Source organism: Dunckerocampus dactyliophorus, chromosome 17 (genome assembly GCF_027744805.1).
Source record: "Dunckerocampus dactyliophorus isolate RoL2022-P2 chromosome 17, RoL_Ddac_1.1, whole genome shotgun sequence".
Classification (NCBI taxonomy): domain Eukaryota; kingdom Metazoa; phylum Chordata; class Actinopteri; order Syngnathiformes; family Syngnathidae; genus Dunckerocampus; species Dunckerocampus dactyliophorus.
Window position 1 is genome coordinate 13,347,604 of NC_072835.1, and position 20,090 is coordinate 13,367,693.

General features: G+C 41.9%; 3 protein-coding genes across 5 annotated transcripts; 1 reads left to right on the forward strand and 2 right to left on the reverse strand.

The window, feature by feature from the left end:
• Nucleotides 1-1,916: 1,916 nt before the first annotated feature.
• On the forward strand, nucleotides 1,917-7,996 carry ggcx (gamma-glutamyl carboxylase). 2 transcript variants are annotated; one of them, XM_054757638.1, is made up of 15 exons: nucleotides 1,917-2,093; nucleotides 2,266-2,463; nucleotides 2,532-2,690; nucleotides 3,391-3,556; nucleotides 3,626-3,704; nucleotides 3,774-3,880; nucleotides 3,947-4,110; nucleotides 4,177-4,472; nucleotides 4,599-4,730; nucleotides 4,794-4,945; nucleotides 5,012-5,181; nucleotides 5,250-5,380; nucleotides 5,466-5,613; nucleotides 6,124-6,382; nucleotides 6,659-7,996. In XM_054757638.1, exons 1-15 carry the CDS (start codon nucleotides 2,069-2,071, stop codon nucleotides 6,816-6,818), a joined length of 2,346 nt encoding a protein of 781 aa, XP_054613613.1. In that variant the 5' UTR covers nucleotides 1,917-2,068; the 3' UTR covers nucleotides 6,819-7,996. The 2 variants fall into 2 exon arrangements, with proteins under 2 accessions (XP_054613613.1, XP_054613614.1); XM_054757639.1 differs by having other exon boundaries at nucleotides 1,919-2,093; nucleotides 6,178-6,382; nucleotides 6,659-7,984.
• snx24 (sorting nexin 24) lies at nucleotides 3,390-13,580 on the reverse strand. The gene is made up of 7 exons (XM_054757641.1): nucleotides 13,151-13,580; nucleotides 12,267-12,350; nucleotides 10,411-10,515; nucleotides 9,414-9,508; nucleotides 9,247-9,276; nucleotides 9,094-9,158; nucleotides 3,390-8,911 (listed from the first exon to the last, which is right to left on the reverse strand). Exons 1-7 carry the CDS (start codon nucleotides 13,217-13,219, stop codon nucleotides 8,841-8,843), a joined length of 519 nt encoding a protein of 172 aa, XP_054613616.1. The 5' UTR covers nucleotides 13,220-13,580; the 3' UTR covers nucleotides 3,390-8,840.
• A 614-nt stretch (nucleotides 13,581-14,194) lies between these two features.
• Nucleotides 14,195-20,071, reverse strand: loxa (lysyl oxidase a). 2 transcript variants are annotated; one of them, XM_054757143.1, is made up of 7 exons: nucleotides 19,355-20,071; nucleotides 18,330-18,438; nucleotides 17,909-18,040; nucleotides 16,080-16,236; nucleotides 14,916-15,011; nucleotides 14,728-14,843; nucleotides 14,195-14,658 (listed from the first exon to the last, which is right to left on the reverse strand). In XM_054757143.1, exons 1-7 carry the CDS (start codon nucleotides 19,953-19,955, stop codon nucleotides 14,652-14,654), a joined length of 1,218 nt encoding a protein of 405 aa, XP_054613118.1. In that variant the 5' UTR covers nucleotides 19,956-20,071; the 3' UTR covers nucleotides 14,195-14,651. The 2 variants fall into 2 exon arrangements, with proteins under 2 accessions (XP_054613118.1, XP_054613119.1); XM_054757144.1 differs by lacking the exon at nucleotides 18,330-18,438 and having other exon boundaries at nucleotides 19,355-19,403.
• Nucleotides 20,072-20,090: the final 19 nt, after the last annotated feature.

The window sequence follows — 20,090 nt, forward strand, 5'->3', positions numbered from 1 at the left end:
TAAGTGTTAAAATGTCAAAGTTGTGCAGTGTTGAGTGTTGACAAATGGAAAGACTAGTAGGGTATAGTTAGTATAATAAATCAGTGTTAACTTTCCCGTTACATGCTTAGCATTATTCTGTCAGCGGTCCTTCCTCGCTCTATTGGCGGCGACAGTGTTGCTTTTAGCTGTCATAATCTTTTGGGAACTCCTCATAACGCTCCATAATAATTATGTCTTAATTTTTTGTCAAATACACTGGCTGGGATCCTTCACTTTTCAGCGGAAGTAGAATACACTAGGTCCCCAACTTACGAACACAATTGGTTCCAGATGACCGTTCTTATGTCGAATTGTTCTTAAGTAGGGGAAAAGGTAATATTACCAATGATATAGGTACTACATGTACATGTATACATATACAGTATATGTGTATGTATGTATGTAAATATGAGTTTGGATGCAGTAGTAATATTAAATGAGCATAATTCATGAAAAAAACAATAATAAAAGTGATATAATAATACGTAATGATAAATGTTATATACCTTTGAAGAGGAGTGGCCAAGCATATGTCGTTGTGGAGTTGGAGGAGGAGTTATTGAAAAAAAGGACAAGTCGTCGTCGTAGTTAGACTCTTATAAAAGAGGTAGTGTTCTGTGGGTGGTGTAGAATTAAGCAGGCCTATTAACTCTTCATAAACTTTAATCACACGCTCTGACCGGGTTGTATAATTTAGCTTTCCATTTAGCTTTATCTCCCCAGCGTCTAACTCTTCCTCTGTTAGTCCCATTAGCTCTAATGCTGCCTCTGTTGGTCCCATTAGCAGTGTCACAGTGCCCTCTACTGGTCAAGCATGTACAGTAGCAGTATAAATACTGATTGAGCGACTACAAGGCAAAATAAAATAAAGTATAGACCAGTCGGCTTGTGTTCGTATCCGCGAATGTTCGCTAGTCGGGTGTTCGTAAGTTGGGGACCTAATGTAATATGACGTCAAACGCCCCCGTTCATGTGAACACGCACTTAGCACAAGGCCGAAAAACAGACTTGACAAAATAAGTTGATAACCACCGTTGCGGGACCAATTAAGTCTTATTGCGGATGTTAGGTTTTGTTGAGTTGCATTTTGAGCACAAAGCCTGGTTTGGTTGAGCCACTTTTGCCGTTGGCGAAATATCCTGTATTTTTTTACATTAGTAGTTCATTTTACACAATACACATAATTTGGTAATAAATTAAAGACAACATAATCTGAGGAGCCACTTGGGAGTTGAAAGAGTCGACTCTTTTTAGTGAGCCGAGCCAAAAGAACCGACTCTCTAAAAAGAGCCGAAATTGCCATTACTGCTGCATACGCGTTGGTCGGGACAAATGACTTTCAACAGCGCCACTACTGTCAGATTGAGCTCAAATGTTTATTTTTAATTGTACGCATTGAGCTTTTCTTGGCATTCTGATGTTTTCCCTACAACTTTAACATTTTTAACCGGAGATATCACACGTTACAAAAAAACAAACGAACGAAATACCGAATTCTGTGGATGGTGAGCATTTAAAGAGAAAGTGAAGTGCTCCCCACAGAGTACAAAGTGCAGTGGCCATCAATATTAGGCATTACACAAACACTACGAAGGCCTTTTATAACGCTGTTTTTTTTTTTTACATTTAAAGAAAAAATATTTCATAAAAACAGTAGTGTACAGCACTACACCAAAGTACAGTAATACGTATATAAAATTCATATTAGATGCAATATTATCTTTAGATAGCGGGAATTATTTCTTTTGCACCTAATACTGTAGTCAGCCGTTCATATATAGTTTTGCTTCCGGGATATGACGTTACATTCTTCACTTTTAGAGGTGGGTTTATACAAAAAAGAGCCAATAGACGACGAATGTCAGGCTGACATTTTTCCCAAGTCCCGCCCCCTGGCCACGGCACTGTGTTTGTGTGTGTGGGATGGATTGTGACACGTAACTTGGTTCGTCTTGTTGAAGCCACCCGTCCCGGCAGGACACCTCCACCTGGGGCCGGGAGAGCACACGGAAGATTTTTGAAGACATTATTTTAAACATTTAGCAACATGGAGGGGAGAGACGCGACTGCAGGTGATCTTCTTGTTAGCGTTAGCTAATGTCATAAACGCTTGTAAACTTGTATTTAAACGCTAAATGTCCTCGTTCTAACCTATAATTTAACGTTAAAAAAATCAGTGAAAGTGTAGGAATCTTTGTGTTTGTTTTGACTTTCTTTTTAATAATAATGGCTGTAATTCCATAGCTGCTCTCGTGGGCAATGAGGGAGAACAGACAGCTACAAAGAAGGCTGCCCTTCCTAAGAAAAAAGATCAACCTAAAAGTAAGATGGAGCAACTCTTTGGCTTCAAGAAGGAAGACTTGACCTCCTGGCCCAGCCTGGTGACCCTCCTGAACCGACCCACGGACCCTGCATCATTGGGCATCTTCCGTTGCATGTTTGGTGAATACTAAATCTGAAAATAAAAGGATGTGCCTGCATGAGAAATAGCGTCACGTGTGTCCATGCAGGCATGCTGATGGCCATTGACATCACACAGGAGCGTGGCCTCAGTCACGTGGACTACAAGTACCTGGATGGTGCCCCCGTGTGCCGCTTCCCACTCTTCAACTTCCTGAAGCCGCTGCCCATGGATTGGATGTACCTGGTCTATCTGGTGATGTTCATTGGTGTGTTTATTGTGCTCCACCCCCCATACCTCCCTTGCCAAGTACTGCCATAGGGAACACCCTGGAGGGTAGCTGGACATTAAAGCACATGCACAGCAGCACCACACATGTAGTTTGCCACTTTTGACCGCCCAGCTAAACTGCTCATACAGTGACAGACAAAGAGTAATTTCCTAAATATGTATGTAAGTAAAAAAAAATAATCAAAATTTGCCTTTTATGCATAGTTATCCTAGCAGGTTTATTTTTGTCAAGAGTTGTTCCTCTCAACTCGCTGGCATTATTTGGCCTTTTTATTTGTTATGCGTAAACGTGTGAACGCACACATCCTTGTGACTATATCCTGCTTTACTTGGTTCTGTATTATAAAAAATATCTAAAGTACAGACTTATGAAATTAGCTGAATCTGTTTTGTCTAGAGTTTTGGACCATATTTTCCTTCAGATTTTAGGTCCAAGTTGGTCCACGCATCAGTATTATGTTGACTTAAAGGAAATATATTTTTCCAGTAGTTTATCTTTTTTTTTTTTTTTTTTTACAAGTAAATAAAGCACTACTACAATGTGAGGCCTTCAGGTCAATGACCATTAAGTGGGTTACTGAATCGTGTAGGTAGGGGGGCGACAGTAGCTTAGCCTGTAAGAAATTGGCTTGCAAAAGATGACAGAAATATGATTTTGTGTGTGTATGTGTGTGAAGGCGCATTGGGCATCATGCTAGGCTGCTTCTACCGCCTCTCCTGCCTGATGTTCACATCCACATACTGGTACATCTTCTTCCTGGACAAAACGGCGTGGAATAACCACTCATACCTCTACGGCCTCATCGGATTTCAGCTGACGCTCATGGACGCAAACAGATACTGGTGAGTGGACTGCATTTGTCCTACTTCTTTCCACATAGAAGCAATTATTTGGACGCTGCTTCTTTTTAGGTCGATGGACGGCTTAAGAAGACCCGCCATAAGAAACGCCCATGTGCCGCTGTGGAACTATACCTTGTTGAGGACGCAGGTTGAAGCATTCTTCCCCTTCAAGTTGACATAGGTGATTTTTTAAAGCTAATTGAGGTGTCTCTTCTAGATATTTATTGTCTACTTCATCGCTGGAGTCAAGAAGCTGGATGCTGATTGGGTGGGGGGGTACTCCATGTCCTACTTGGCGAATCATTGGCTGTTTGATCCTTTCAGGTATCACTGCAAAGCAAACTCGTGTCCCCCAAAAGTCCACACTCAGTTTAAGTCATGGTGTTTCAGGGTGATTCTTCCCGTGGAGTTAGTGAGTCTGCTAGTGGTCCATGGCGGTGGTCTCATTCTGGACCTAAGTGCTGGCTTCCTACTCTTTTTTGACGCCACGCGACCTTATGCGTTTGTCTTCGTCAGCTACTTCCACTGCATGAACTCTCAGCTCTTCAGCATTGGTGAGTTTGCCCTCCATGGTGTCATTCATACAGTGGTCTGACCTTCAAGCTGACCCTCCCCTCTAGGCATGTTCCCCTACGCCATGCTGGCCACCAGTCCACTCTTCTGCTACACCGACTGGCCCAGGTGGTTTTTCGGCTGCTTCCCGGCGTTCCTCAGGGGTATCCTCCCGCTCACGACAGCTAACCCCCAGCCTAGCTCGTCCTGCGTTTACCAGGAGACCGGCGGTGGTCGTGCTGAACGCCAGCAGACTGCCACCAAATCTTCAAAGCTCAAATTCAAACACAAGCTGGCGGCCATCTTTACTGTAGTCTACATGCTTGAGCAGTTCTTCCTGCCATACTCCCACTTCATCACTCAGGTACATCATGCTTGTGGAGTATTTGGACCTTTAACTGCAAACAAAGCCTTATCACCACTCTAGAGTTGCGTAATCATGGTCTCACACTGTAGCACGGTGTCATGGTCGTTTGCTTTGGTCTGCCAGGGTTATAACAATTGGACCAACGGCTTGTACGGCTATTCATGGGACATGATGGTACACTCACGCAGCCACCAGCATGTTAAGATCACCTACAAGGACGGCCAAACTGGGGAGGTTGGATATCTCAATCCAGGGGTGAGATAAGTAGATGATCTGTGGATCTACAGGACATGGTAAAACCTTGTGGTCGTGTGGTAGGTGTTCACACATAGTCGGCGCTGGAAGGACCATGGTGACATGCTGAAGCAGTACGCCACCTGCCTCAGTGAACTGCTGCCTCGCTACAACATCTCTGATCCTGAAATCTATTTTGACATCTGGGTGTCCATCAATGAACGCTTCCAGCAAAGGTAGGACAACATGTTGTGGAAGTTTAGTAGGAGGTATGTTCGACACTCACTCTGCCCTCCTCTAAGGATCTTTGACCCCCGAGTTGACATCGTGAAGGCTGACTGGTCTCCTTTCCGACCAAACCCGTGGCTGATGCCTCTGCTGGTGGACCTCTCGCCCTGGAGGACCAAGTTCCAGGAGATTGAGAGCACTTTGGACAATCAGACTGAGATTGTCTTTATCGCAGACTTCCCAGGTGATCAGACCTTCTTGTCCAGTGTGTACTTACTCGCAGGTGTTGCTTACTTGCACGGGTCCTTGCAGGACTCCACTTGGAGAACTTTGTGAGTGAAGACCTGGGCAACACCAGCATCCACTTGCTGCAGGGTAGCATCAATGTGGAGGTCGTGGAGGAGAAGAAAAACTACACCCTTCAAGCTGGGGAGAACATAAAGGTGACAACTGCAAACAAGCATATCCTTATATTAACCTTTTATTTCATAACACAATATACACAATAATTGACCTCCATGTGTGCAGGTTCCTGCTGGAGCTTACCACAGAGTGTACACGGTGTCTGAGGAGCCATCTTGCTACATGTACATCTACGTTAACACCACAGAAGCGGCGCTGCAGCAGAACTTTACCAAGTTGTTGGACCTCCAGGAGCGCATTCGCAACGGCACAGGTGACATCCTAAACACTCAGTTACATTCAAGTGTCACGGGGGAAGCTCGGGCCGATCCGAGCTTCCGATCGTAGGACTGACACTGAAAGTAGGGACTATCCCACTTAGGGGGCACATGAAATCCAACTATGTTGACAAGCATAATAAGCAACAGTGGAACGTCACCACCTTTATTAATTATACGAAGCAATATTTTAAGTAGCGTTGTCGAATTTATAACAGTCATACAAGTGTAAAAATAAGTTAACCACTGTATATGGAAACATAAAAACAAAACAACTTTAATGACAAATTAAAAAGATGTAAAAAGATGTCACCTCACACGTGATTATGCATCTACAGTTTTTTACATTTTTAACTGACACCCAAGTGTAAAAAGAAGTTAGGCACACTACCATCAAAGTTTACTGAGATAACAAGTAATGAAGTATATGGGGACGTCGGGAGTTTTACTACACTGAGTGCGAGTCGGCTAACTTCCTGTGTATGCTCTTAATTCACTGCTTGCAGAAAAGGTCAACAAACGAAAAAACACACTGACCAAAGCAAGTCTAACCCCAACAGAAACAGAGCCTCTCCCACCGGAGCTGCAGCCTCTCCTGTCGGCAGACAACGATGTTGGGTCGGAGGTCAACGCCACCGATCCCATTGTGAGGCTCTTCCTGAAGAGGCAGCGGCGTATCAAGGAGGTGAAGAAGCGGCGGGAGGCCGGCATGCTGGAGCGACTAGAGCGTTTTGCCGTGAAGAAGTACTACAGCATACGACGAGGGTGAGTAAGGCCAGGGCTTTAGCGTGGGAGTTCAGTCATCTATGGGGTGACTGTGGAGTGTTATTTCATGTCTACAGGGCTCTAAAAATGGTTAAAAAAACGTATTTAGAAAGTCAAACAGGTTTTCTATGCTCAAACTCCGAAAACATTCCATTTATTAATATTGAATCCTACTTTGTGGAAATTATTATCGCAGTCGGGTCTGGAACCAATTAACTGTGATAAATGAGGGACGGCTCTATGCACTTTTCTTAGCGTTTCTTCCTCTTATTTTAGATTCTTGATGACTGCCATCGCCATGCGAAACCTGGCCGTGGGTTTGCCTCCACTGGAGCAACTGACGCAGGAAGTGGCGTTCGCCAACATGAAAGAACCAGAGGCGGAGGCCAAACTGGACGCACGGCTTAAAGAAGAAGTCGGTCATGGAGAACTCTAAAAATATGTTACTGCTGTTGGTACTACTGGACTGTTACTATCACGGAGGGAAGGCCTATATGGATATTTTTTATAAGCTGTTTGCCATTTAAGATCATTTCCAAAATATGAAGACAGTATTTTGTTGTGTGTGCTGCTAAGATAATGACAGCGATATCAGCAAGTTTTGCATTGTTTACTTTAACTGAAATGTACGACGGAGTATTAGGGCCACACTGAAAAAAAAATCTCAGATTTCAAGAATAAAGTTGTACATTTACGAGAATAATGGGTTTGGGTTTTTTTTCCCCCCAAAAAAGGTACAGATTTGAGTGAGTAATACTGATATATTGTTCATTATAGCATTTCTCTTGTTTGCAAATTATTACATTGAATAGCAGTTTTAAAAAATGCCCAAAATTACTGTTTTTTTTCCTCCAATAGTGGCCTTAAGTCACTTTTTTCTCTCAACTGCTGAGAGCACCGGGCATTGATAAGTACAAAATGCATTTTAACAATAAAATGTAATATGTTTTAATTTTTTCACAATTAAGTAATATTTGGGTAATGTACCGTAATACTGAATGGAATATGTCATTTAACAAAGTACATATTAAAATTATAAAATGGCTCAAAATGAATGGGTCAAAATGAAAATGGGTCAAAATGAATTTTTAATTTTGTAATGATATAGATGTAGTTACATATGAGCCTCTCTTGGCACATGTTAGCGTCACCAGAGCAGACTTGGCTACTCGCTGTACTTTTTCCACTTGCTTGGCCTTCATCTTTATCTTATTGCACCCTTTTGCTCACACTCAGTATCGACCAGCTCCAACCAGCTAAGACCACTAGGTCACATATAGAGACCACTGGGGGGGTGGGTTAAGCTAGGTAAAAGGACACCTGACCAGAAGTGCCTCGGACTTGCTCCTCCACCTGTGTATCATTCTTCCTGGTACATTAAACTGTTCAAATTGCGCTATAGTTTTCCCAGACTTATTTGGAAGCATTAAAGATAACCTTACAGCGACAAAACTTTCAAGTGTATAGTGATATTTGTAAATGAAATTAGGAAGAAAAAATGTGAGGCCTTAATTTAATGAAGCAAAGCATCTATTAAGAGGGGAGACCACTATTGGAGGAAATACTCAGCTTTTTTCCTGCTATCAGTGAGCTATGCAAACCTTCATACTGTGAGTAAAACCTGCCTTTCTAGTCACTTTTGTAATAAATATAATAAAAAAAAACCCTGTGATATCATAACATTGATGTCCATTTTTTTTTAATCAAACGATTCAGTCAGTACTTTGAATATTTCATCCATTCTACGGCACAAGAAGACTCTTCACATGATTAGATTAGTACAACAATACAACAAATCTACCGGGAAGTAGTGGCTTTGTAGTTAAATCACAACAATTCAGTAAAAACACGCAGATGTTAATGAGGTCTGGTATGGCGCCGTATAAAATTGGAGATGTCAACATGTAACATTAATTCACAGATCATCTACTGCTTAAAAATGCTTGATTTCATATTGCACAACGTGATCACCCTTCATCATCTATTTGCATGCCTTTAAATAATTAACTGGCACTAGTGTCACATACTGGCCATTATGAAGTGATACAAGCACAAAAATCAACATCATCTCATAGTTGCAAGTAAAAATATAAGTGAGGTCAGTCTTTAGGAGTCCAAAATGAACCCAATGAACCCTACATTAGTGTTCACTGGTGTGACCCAGGCGCTGGTATTTTGAAGGGAGTGGCACCTCCCTGGTTGCAGGCTGTCATCCAGCTCTGCAGTTTATTTGTTTTTTGTCCCAGGAGGCCTTGAATGCTTCATTCCCTTTCTTGCTTCTCACAGCTGCCGTCAAATAAATACCCCTTCTATTGATTGTTAGAATTATTATTCACTTCATTACTTGATTTGAATTCCTCAAATCTTATGCTGATAAATGTGCAAAAATGTTTGTTAGTGATGTAAGTGAGGTTCAGTTTCTCTACAGTGTGCAGCATCTTTGTGTATTAAAAAGGTTCTACCTGGGCTGGAGCTCAGTGTAAAAAACTCCATGTATGACGCCTTCGATCACAACATTTGAAAACGCATCTGAAAGACATGAAAGGAAAAAAAAACAACCAAATATATTAGAAACAGCTTACTGCAACCGCAACTATAATAAAAAAAATTTTGTTGCATGAATAGCACACCGACAATGTCATACAAAACAGAGCTTCATTACCTCACTAAAGGCAGAATTCTGTGTACCTAATGTTGTATCCAGAACTCACCGTGTTGATCGGGCAGCAGGTAGGGGTCATTCAGAAACACCATGACTGGCTGATGGGAAAGTTTGCTGAAAAAAAAACAACACACAAAAAATTGGGTTTTTTTGTACATTTCAGCAAGTAAATGTTAGTTTAGGAACACAACAAAGAAGTCACCTTGATTCCATGGAGTCTATATCAAAAGACCTTGAAGGAGAAAACAGAGTATAAGCCACAAGCCCCTCTAGTGGACTAAAAAGGTAATTACCGTAAATATAAAAGCCACAAAGCATGATATCGTTGTATTTAGTTCTGGTAACTAAACAGCTGCAGCTTGAGCTTACCCGCAGCTTTCCGTTTTGGGCAAAGAAGGAAAATGGCGGACATTGAGGAAGTCCAAGAATATCTTTGGAAGAATCTCATTCTCCATAATTATAGTCTGGCAAGACAAGACAAAAACAGGGCAGCAAATGGGAGCATTGTTATCCTGCGTGACACATTGTCCCACTAAGATTCTCGCGTATCATGTTGACTTTGCACCACAGAGCATAATCTTAAAATGATAGTTAGGATTTTTTCACATGGAGTTGTATGACATCCCCATCAGCGGTGCAGTACATCAACGGTGACTTTTCCCCCACTTTGTCCCGTGAGCAGAGTTCTGGTCAGTTTTTGGTGTTGAAAAAAGGAGCTACTTGGTGGGAACACAAAAGTAAAGCGTTTAGCAACAATATGTGTTCAAAAGAGTGATACATTTCCATCACAAAAATGTTCTATATGAAAAAGTCAGCTCTCACAATCAGCATTATTTTCTCTCCCTTTGTATCACTGCGTGCTTCCGTCTGTTCACTGTTGTGTATGTGCTTCGGAGTGCTCTCACTTTAGCTCTCTCGCGTCGCAGCGGTCATCATCCATGCATGTAAACACCGTGGAACACATACACAACAGTGGAAGCGTGCAGTGACACAAAACAGAGCGAAAATAAGGCCAAGCGATTGTGAGGTCTGACTTTTTTGTGTCAAATGGTTTTGTGATGCTAATGTATGACTCTTTTGAACGGATTTTGTTTTGAGAAGCAAAACGCTTTACTTTTCTCACCCCACCAACTAGCCGGAACTACTTTCTTCAACACCAAAAACTGACCAGAGCTCGGCTCAGGGGACAAAGTGGAGGAAATATAACTGGCATGTCATACGACTTCATGCCAAAAACGCTAACTATCCCTTTAAGTTAAGACGACCATGATGTATCCCATCCATCCAAGAGTTTTGGTCCATGTTGAGCTCTTATATTACTGTTACAAACGACAGGTGGACAAGCAAGCATAGTTCAGGTGAGTACCTGCAGGTAGAGCTCCAGGCCATGTCTCCTCTGCTCCAGTACTTTGGGAATCCAGTTTCTGACATGTTTGGAAGGGATCTCAGGCGGCTTGATGCTCTTCTTCAGCTGGAAGAAATGTCAATTAAGTGCGTTATTGCTGAAGAGGAGAAGAAGAGGGAGAGTGTAACATGTATTCATTTATTTATTCATTCCTCTTTCTAACCACTTAACAAAAGATGTAAAAAATTAAATAAAATCAGCGCAAACGTTTCAGCTGGACAAAGAAGGGCTAAAATGATCATTACCTCCGGCAAGTGCAAAGGGAAAGGCTTTGGTTTGGATAACACGTTTAGTTTTAGTTACTTACTACATGTTGTGGAGGGTTGGCACACGTTGGTCATAAAAGTTTGGTGCAAAGCTGCATAAAAATGCAGATCAACAAACCAGTTTATGTAGCTAATGTTAGAGTTAAAATGAGACGACGTGTATGTTAGACTGTTGCTGCGTTTTTGCCCATTGGCAACCATTTGGAGCCCTAAATATTCCTCACACACTTATTCAATGCATTTTAAATTATAAAATACATAGGCACTCACCATGAATGATAATGAAAGATGACCAATAGAACAGATGAAAGCGGATTCTAGCCTTTAGCAATGCTTTTGTGACCTCCAGGTTGGATTATTATAACTCTGTTAATAGGTTGCCCCAAGAAATCTTTAAAGACCCTTTAGATGCTCTTAACCAGAATCAGAAGAGATCATATTTCACTGCACTGGTTACCTGTACAATTTAGAATTGAGTTAAAAATTCTGTCCTGTCCACAGACCAGACAGAACATTGCGCTCCCAGAATTTACACTGACTTGCCCCTCCTACAATTTTTAGAAGTAGAATGGCAGGTAGCGCCTTAGTTATCAGGCTCCTCTGTTATGGAATCATCTTCCTGACACAATCAGTGGGGGTGGGGGGGTTGAAGACACCCTCTCTCTATTTAAAAGCCAACTCAAAACCCACCTTTTTGCTAAAGCACAAAGTTAGAACTGACCCCTGATACGCTGATATGTATCAGTGGCACTCCTCTATGTTCCTTGGACTGAGATAAAGACTCTACTGATTTCTGGCTTGATCTACCACCTATCCATCTACTCTATTTTCCTATCCCAATCCAACCGGTCGAGACAAACGGTCACCCCACAGAGCCTGGGTTCAAGGTTTCTTCCCCAGAGGGAGTTTTCCTTGCCTCCGTCATTCAGTTGTTTTTCTTTTATTCCCCACTTAGAAGCGTGACATGTGTAAAGTGCCATGAGATAACTGTTGATGTGATGTGGCACTAAATAAATACATTGAATTAAATTGAATTGAATTGAGCATGGTAGTCAGGCTAGCGCTACAACCACGCTTCCATCTGTTGTGGGGCCGCCTCCATGTCCCACTAAAGCAGCTAGCGGTGATATGCAGCTCCCCTGCTCCGCGGGCTGCTGGGTCATCGCAGCTAGTTGGAAGGTGACTCTCCAAGCCGCGTCTACATAATCCATCTACACTGCTTGCCGGTTGTAATACCAGTAACAACTTACGACCATATGTTAGCTAGTGCTTCAGCCGTATCACAAACAGGGCACCACCATCTTAGACTGACATTATGCTGTACATTTTTTGTGCTTTATGGTTACGTATTTTTAAATTATTACTGACTAAGTTAGGCTGAATGGGATGTGTTTTCTGCAGAAAAAAACTATTTTCAGAGATTTTTTTTTTAATGTTATTTTTGGACCAAAAACATGAACATTTGCAGGGTCATAAATGCTGATTTGTGCATATGAGGGCATCCACTGTATTACAAAATTGACTAAGAATGCCAAAAATATCACGTCTCACCATTTTATGCAGGGCGTGGAATTCACTGTAGCGTTTCTCCACGGTGTGTTGCCGTCCACTCATCAGCACGTCGATTCTAAATACCTGAAAGAGAGGAACCATTCAAAAAAAAAAAACGGATGTTTAGATCCACAATGTTGATGTGTCAGTGGTTATCAGGAGGAAACACATGGACAAGAACTTCCTCCTCCTCTGTCCCACTCTTCATCAACACTTGCAAGAGGGAATCTTGACACCCGTCAGACTGACTGACATTGACACAGACTGTTGCCAAAAAAGCCGAAAAGGATGGTCAATAAAAAAGGATTTTTGAGCCTACAGTAGTTAACGTCATTTTCCTCCATTTGTGCATATGTTTTAGATTTTTCTGTTTTCATATTATTTTGCAGCCATTTCATCGACATATTTATACTCTCATCTAACAGAGCTCCTGCTATAATTATTTGTATGGACAGTGACAATAAAGCTTTAACGACCCCTTTGGATCTCAAATTTTATGCCAAGTAAAGCGGTTGATCATGTATGCTGACGTCAACTTAAGCGGGCACTTCTTTTAATAACAACATGGCTGACTTGGGACTTGTCGAGTTGTTTGAGACGGGTTGGCGACCAAAGCGGGACTAACTTAAGTGGGTTCCACTATACTTCAATAAAAATGTTTACTATGTTGCGGTGCATTGTGGGAATCGTAGGCAGTGACGTTCTGCCAGTTATTCTAAAGTCCTTCAGTAATCAGTCCAATGTAAGCCAACATACAGTTTGACCTTAAATGACCATAGTAGCACAAACAATCGGTGGTATTGAAAGGGCTATGTTGGCGGTTAAGAAGGAATATATCACAATCATTGTGGTAAAAAAAAAAAATACTGACAGACACAACTCACCGTGTATCCTCTCTCCATGTTGTTGTTTTCTGAGCGAAAAGAAGGAATAGACACGCTGATAGGATGCATCGCCGTGACATTGAATGTGCAACTGAATGTCAAATTACAACATGACACACAGCTAACGGATGACTCCAGTTAGCCTGGCAGCTAACTATCTGACAACGGAGCTCCGCTCTACTACAAGTGAGCTAGTTAGTAGTCGTAAACATAGACATGGTCGTACATGCCGCAGACGTCGACTGGACACCTAATGGGCTTCATGACGTCATATACTCATAACGGCCTGCGCACATCGCACTTGTGAGACATCCGGGTACTTGAGTAGCATTCGACTTTTGTACTTGTAATTAAACACTGTATTGTAGAAGAACATAAATCATATATCAAGCCATAATTATTACTTAGTGATGGAGGCAGATTGTTAGTAACGTTTAAAAAAGCCCATACGGCACAAGTGCGGGTTTGAGGAGTAAACCAAAGAGTAAAGGATCAACTTTCACTCCGTTTTTCCACAGGATTAGGGACTCAGTAGCACTCTCTGGTGGTGTGGTGGACGCAGCATTCTCTTTGCGCCAACATTTGACAGATTCTTTGCACTACTGTAGTATATGACAGTTTTAATATGAAATGAAATATGTGCTTGAAATAAACACTGATACATATTATATGATAATGACAATGACTTCAGTGAGGTTAAATGTGCAAGTGCAGTACAGTAGTAGTAGTAGTACACAGCATTATCCTTATCAATACAAAATCCCTGATCACAATGCTGGTGATGATTACTAATTGATTTGGAAATTCTGTATTGGGAAATTAATGCAAAGTGTGGAATTTTCCTGTATTTAAAGCTGATTCCGCTTCATCATCAGGCAATTTTTATGCTTAATAAATGCTTGATTTTCAATGCAATATGTGTGATAAAGATGCCTTAGTGACAACTGGCAAAAAAATGGAAAACTGTCCAAAAAGTTATCTAGAAACACTATGAGAATGTATAGTGAGCAAAAATGGGGGACAAATTATAGCATAAAAGCAGAGTCAGGTAATCACAATTTTTATTTCAAATAAGATCAGCACTAAAAACACATTTTCCTAAAAGCACTATAAAAGTAACACTATAAAAGTAACACTGTCACGGTTGACAGTGATTTAAAAATAAGACTATGTTGATCATTTTTTTTCATTTTGACATTTCAAAACAACTTTAATTGTTTTTATGATTTAGAATGCTTGAAAGGTAAGAAAAAATGAACCATTCATAAAAACTAATAAAATAGACTGTCAGACTGGAGGAAGGAAAATAAATCACTCTCACAGAAAAAAAAAACGAAAGAAGACACACTGCATGCAATGACAACAGTCAGTTTCTATCTAATGGTACATTTAAACTAAACAACCTATGACTATTCTACTTCATGACTCCCTCGTACTGTAAATACTTTCATATGCAGTCCTCCTCAGTGTCAGTCACACAGTTGTGAATAATTATCCTCCATCAATACCTGAAAAGAACAACATGGAATCATTAATGAAGCAGTTAAAAGGCTCAGTGAAGCCACCTTGCTGCTTACGTTGACACGTGACAACCAGACAAGTAGGCGTAGTTGCCTGTGTAGCGAACATCACATCGCACAATGTTGTTGCTGTAGTCCTCCTCTGGCACCTGGTAGAAAGGATTCACGCTGACCTGTGGACAGAAGACGCACGAGTGAGGAACAACGGCAGTGAAGAAAGATGTCTAAAGGTCGACAAGGCCGACCTTGAGGATGTAATTCCCTGGTTTGACGTCTGTGATGTCGATCCACTGGCAGTCGATGTCTGCGTTGTAGGTGTCGTAACATCCTGGACTCAGGCCCTGCACACAGCAGCAGTATAAATCATCCACATTCAAAAAAATCACCCTTAATAAAAACTCAGTGATACACCTGGGGTCATATAATGAAGTCCAAACACAACAGCAGAACGAAGAACTCACTCACTTTTAGTGCAGATCAGGATAAAAGTGCGAAACAATAATTTTCCTCCCCACTTAAAAAAAAAATACTTGGATACATGAAATTTGTGGAGCGGTGTAGCATGCGCCAAGAAATTTATTGATGGTGCAGATCCAGATAAAGGTGGACGTAAAGGATTATTTTCCACTTCTACAAAAAAAAACAAACTTTCTTGTTAGTTAGCAGGATCAAGCCAAAAATACTTTGTTGAGAAGTGAAGCATGAGCCAAGGAAGAAAACAGTTCTGGGTAAAGGTACGCATCCGCAACCCTTTTTACATTTTTACTTTAAACCCTTTTTTTTAGTAAGCAGGATGACGCAAAAAAGACATGGCTGATTTCCACTAGTTGAGGTGACTTAAGGTGATTTAAGTGAGAAAAGATTTTAATTTGATATACACCTGGACAAACGTGCAGATCAAGGTTTTTTGTTTATGTTTAGATTTCTTAAAGCGTGTTTTTGTTAGGTAGGAGGGTTACACAAAAACTGCAAACACTGTATTCCATGAAACTTTGTGAAGGGTTAGAGCATGAAACAAGGATTTACGTTTTGGTGCAGATCTGGATAAAGATGCACATCTGGAAGTTTTTTTATTTTCAATGTTTTCACACTTCACGCAAAAAATACACACCAGATTTTAATAAAACTGTGTGCAGGTGTAACGCACGAGTCATGGAATGAAGCCTTGCAATTTGGTGTCGATCTGGATAAATGTGCACACCTGGGACGTTTTTTTTAGACACTTTTTTTTGCTCGTAGGAGTACACAAAAATAACTTAACCGATATCCACAAAACCTTGCGCAGAGGTGAAGCATGAGCAGAGGGAGACAATGTTCAAATATGGTGCAGATCAGGATACAGGCACCACTTCAATTTCACACAAATGTTGCGTACGAAGCCCAAAGGCCATGTGGTGTTTTTACAGCACCTGTGTGTGTGAGGTACAGGCGTAGCGTCTGTAGTAGCCGTAGTCGCAGGACGTGTCCTCCAGGCAGAAGCTGACCTTGTGCCCCTCAGCGACCGCGCGATGCGTGCTTGAGTCCAGCAGCTCGTAACGACTGAACTCATCCATGCTGTGATAGTGCCTGCGTGGGAGGACAAAGCCATTGGATGGTGCACGTGTTCCTAATGTGGTGGCCATAATACAAATATGATAGCATAATGCATTAGCTTGTATCAATGCAATGTGTTACTAATGTGCACAGCCTACATGAACGGTGTTTAGTGGCTGGGCCACAGTGGGTGTTTATTTTCCCCTTGTCTACCACAACATATCAATGGAATGAGGTAGTTTCTGTAGAAATCGCTTACCTTTCCACTGAGGAAAGGGCTCATTATCACCTTTTGCTTTCCAGCGTCTGGCTCTGTGTGCGTTGTAAATGAACAGCACCCACAGCAGGTCAGCTAAAGTTCAGTGCAAACGTACGATCAATCTTTAGAGAGTTTGAAAGAACCCAGCTATAAAAAATGAAGACCGGAGACACGATGAGTTCGTTTTTTTTTATGGAAACAGTAATGGGCCTACTTTCTCTGTCTGACTGTCTGATGTCTTTTTTATGCGCATGAGGCAATAGACCAGATCCAGTAATTACCCATATACCTACTAATTAAGCTATTTTTGTTACTCTTCTATTGTATGTGTGCTTTCCTCCTGATACACACACAAAACGGGTGGATAAAAAGATGCCAGAAGAACGTCTATTGTTGTAACACACCAAATTTCCTCCAAGGATCAATAAAGCATTACGTTTGTAATAAATGGAACACAAGATGGCTCATTTTATATTTAACTGTAACAATAAGCATAGGCAGCAATGGAGCCTGACCGCTTGTTGCTAGGCAGAGTTCATTTGGCTCTATCATCACCAGACTTCAGCTCAGTGAGCACGAAGGATTAACTCTGTACTAGTGATGGCAACGACCAGTCCAGGGTGTACCCCGCCTGTCGCCCGAAGTCAGCTGGGATAGGCTCCAGCATGCCCCCGCGACCCTAATGAGGATGAAAATGGATGGATGGATGGATAGTGATGGCAAAGAGGAAAAATGTGACGGTAACCGTAGAACCAGAAATTGAACTTATTGCTGTGATTGCATTTCTCTGTCCTGGCTGCTCAGTACAATGTGATTAAAGCAATATCGATGATCATAGAAAAAGAAGACTCAAATTGAGAATGTCAACAAAAACCTGGTCACTTTTTGCTAGAGAGGGTTTGAAAGGCTTCAGCTCAGTGAGCATACCTAATCTAAAGGATCTTTGGCTTCTAGGATGGTAGTGGAAATCCAGGAAAAAATGTGATGATAACCACAGAACCACAAATGGAACTTACTGCATCATGGAATGACATGCAACAAAAGAACATCAGCTGCGTTTCGTCTTTACGGGAAAGGCACACGCACTCATCTCCCCCTTGCACGTTTGTCACTGCAGTATGTGTCAGGCATCCTTTTATGCAGCGCTAGCTTAGCGTGCTAACGAATTTTTCCACTAGTATGGCAGTTAAACACTACACATGGAACCGAATGATTTTAAAGTTAAATTTTTACACTTGTATAAAAATGTGAACCGTAAAAACAACGCCTGCACAGTCAATATACTGTAGGTTGTATTGTTGTGACGGTTTGACCCTGGAACAGATTCATTCTATTGTTTTCATTGGGAAAAATGAAGGCATGTATGTGTAAACAGTATAAGAGATTGAGACACTACCATTTATTACAAATACAACATCGGATCTTGTGGTGTTTTTATGTACCCACTGGTGACAGCTGTGCCACTCCCAGGCGTAGCGTGGCCTGCTGGGAAGGAAGTCAGCCGTCCCCTGGTTCTTGACTCTCTGGGGGAAGCGCAGCAGCATGCGGGTGTCGTAGTCCCGGGCCGAGTAGGATGAGCTGCAGAATATAAGAATAAAAAATGTCACATTACGTCTTTTTTGTCTAGAGCGGATGTGGAGTTGTCTGAGGGAAAGCAGCTTAAATGGCGGGTGGAAAAATAGCACAGAGGCACGTGGCTGTTTGGGTTCGATGATGTGTTTACCATTTGGGCTCCTTTCCTCCGGCAAACTGTGATTACATTTGCTTCTATCCGGCCGTGGGGGCCATTTGGCTAATTTTACCTCCTGTTAGCCACAAGCACTTTATTGCTAAGACTGAATCTCACTCAATGCAACAAACAGCCTACCTCGACAAACAGTTCTCCTCTGCTGCACATCTCAGGTTGTACATTGCCATGCTCTGGACGTAAGCGGCCGTCTGAATGTAGTATGGGTCAAGCACCAGGTCAGGAAGACCTGCAACAAACACAACAGTTACTGTATTTCAATGCATATACTTCGACATACAGGATAAATGTACCACGATCCAGCCACAACATTTGCTACTGATGATATCCACTATGGCCTTTTGTTGTAGTATTGGCTGTTTCTAATATTTTGGCTGCCTTATGGTGCCTATTTTTTTTTACTGCAAACAACCACAATAACAAACTAATTGTTAATTTAACACTTAACTTAACACTGTCAATCAAAACTGACAAAAAAGAGGTCCTTGAAAAAAAAATCACACAATTGATGACCCTAAAGACAAAAAATATATTATTTGTAATTCTAATTTAAACAAGACAATCTTTTAAAACTTCGTATGCCTGAAATTTACATATCAAAATTATTTATATTATTTTAATCCTTTAAAGGCCAGCATGTTTACACAGCTTCACTGATGTTTATCAGGAAAAAAATGCACAATTCCAAACATCATGATTCAGTATCATTTCAAAGAACCCATGCAGAAAACAGTAAAAGATGACCAATTTTACGGCATGTTCCGAAAGGGAAAAAGTGGCGCCATCTGGTGGTCGAATATAAAAAATTAAAACATAAAGCGGATAGTATTCAGATTGAAATCTTAAAATAAAGGATTGCATTAGCTTATGTTAGGTTAAATGTGGGATCAAAAATGCTGGTCTTAATTATATTTTTTATATATTTCCATTTTAAGCTGAATTTAAGCTGAATTTAAGGAACAGAGATGACAGTTCTGAAACCTTAAAAAATTCTAAAATGTTTGAAAGAATATTCCACCAATATTCATTCAACATTGGATCTCAGTGCAGCTGTACCTAACAAAGTGGCCACATAGGTCTCACTAAGCGTGTCAAAGCACAAGGGTGTCTTCATTGTGTTCACAGAACCGAGCCCTCACTCTTACCGTACTGATGGTACCTTGTGCCATATCCGGGTCTCGATCTGGCCCTGGGCCTCTCGTACACGTCATAGTAGTTGTAATACGGGTTGTCGCTATCAAAGGATTTGGACGGATCGTAGGGGTCATCGCCCACCATCATGTCCTCCCTGTTGGGCAGAGGCGGGCTAACGGTGACCTTCTCCTGGGTGTCATTTTTCCGCTCGGCCCGGTGCAGCTCGTCGTGGAGTCTGCGGTGCTCTCGCCCTCGCACCAGGCGCTGGAGCACCGGGGGAAGAGGTTCGGAGTCCGGCCGAGGAGCAGGTGGCTGCTGCGGGCTGGAGGGCTCCTGTTGGCGGGTGTTGTCGTGGATGATGGTAATCGGTCGCGGCTGCACTTGCTCCTGGGGTGCGCCACGGCGTCTGGGCGGCTGGTACTCGGCGCCCTGGGTTAAGATGCTGAAAACGTTTCCGTTGTGGGACCACTGCAGAGTCTGCCGGAGAGCGGCTTTTTGGTTATTCCCCTGTGGAGCTCCAGGGTGCCGCTGACAACGTGCGCCTTGGAGGGAGAAGACGAATAAATAGACGCAGGCGTATGCGTAAAGTGGCGTGCCAGTGCGTAATCCCATTGTTGTGGCCGTGGCACTTGTCTTTCTTGAAAAGTTACAAATCCACCATGTCTATTTGGAAAACTATGCAGTAAAATCACATTGCTCCACTCCAGTAGCCTGCACATGTAACCTTACAGATGATGATGAGGAGAA

Excerpts from the sequence above, each read along its gene's own strand:
- ggcx (XM_054757638.1), top strand. The coding sequence starts at position 2,069 with ATGGAGGGGAGAGACGCGACTGCAG. Across the intron at positions 3,881-3,946 it reads TGGCTGTTTGATCCTTTCAG|GGTGATTCTTCCCGTGGAGT; the intron begins GTATCACTGCAA and ends ATGGTGTTTCAG. Across the intron at positions 5,381-5,465 it reads AAGCTGGGGAGAACATAAAG|GTTCCTGCTGGAGCTTACCA; the intron begins GTGACAACTGCA and ends CCATGTGTGCAG.
- snx24 (XM_054757641.1), bottom strand. The coding sequence starts at position 13,219 with ATGCATCCTATCAGCGTGTCTATTCCTTCTTTTCGCTCAGAAAACAAC. Across the intron at positions 12,351-13,150 it reads ACATGGAGAGAGGATACACG|GTATTTAGAATCGACGTGCT; the intron begins GTGAGTTGTGTC and ends CCTCTCTTTCAG. Across the intron at positions 10,516-12,266 it reads TCCACGCCCTGCATAAAATG|CTGAAGAAGAGCATCAAGCC; the intron begins GTGAGACGTGAT and ends CATTTCTTCCAG.
- loxa (XM_054757143.1), bottom strand. The coding sequence starts at position 19,955 with ATGGGATTACGCACTGGCACGCCACTTTACGCATACGCCTGCGTCTAT. Across the intron at positions 18,041-18,329 it reads GAGGAGAACTGTTTGTCGAG|CTCATCCTACTCGGCCCGGG; the intron begins GTAGGCTGTTTG and ends TATATTCTGCAG. Across the intron at positions 16,237-17,908 it reads GAGTGGCACAGCTGTCACCA|GCACTATCACAGCATGGATG; the intron begins GTGGGTACATAA and ends CCTCCCACGCAG.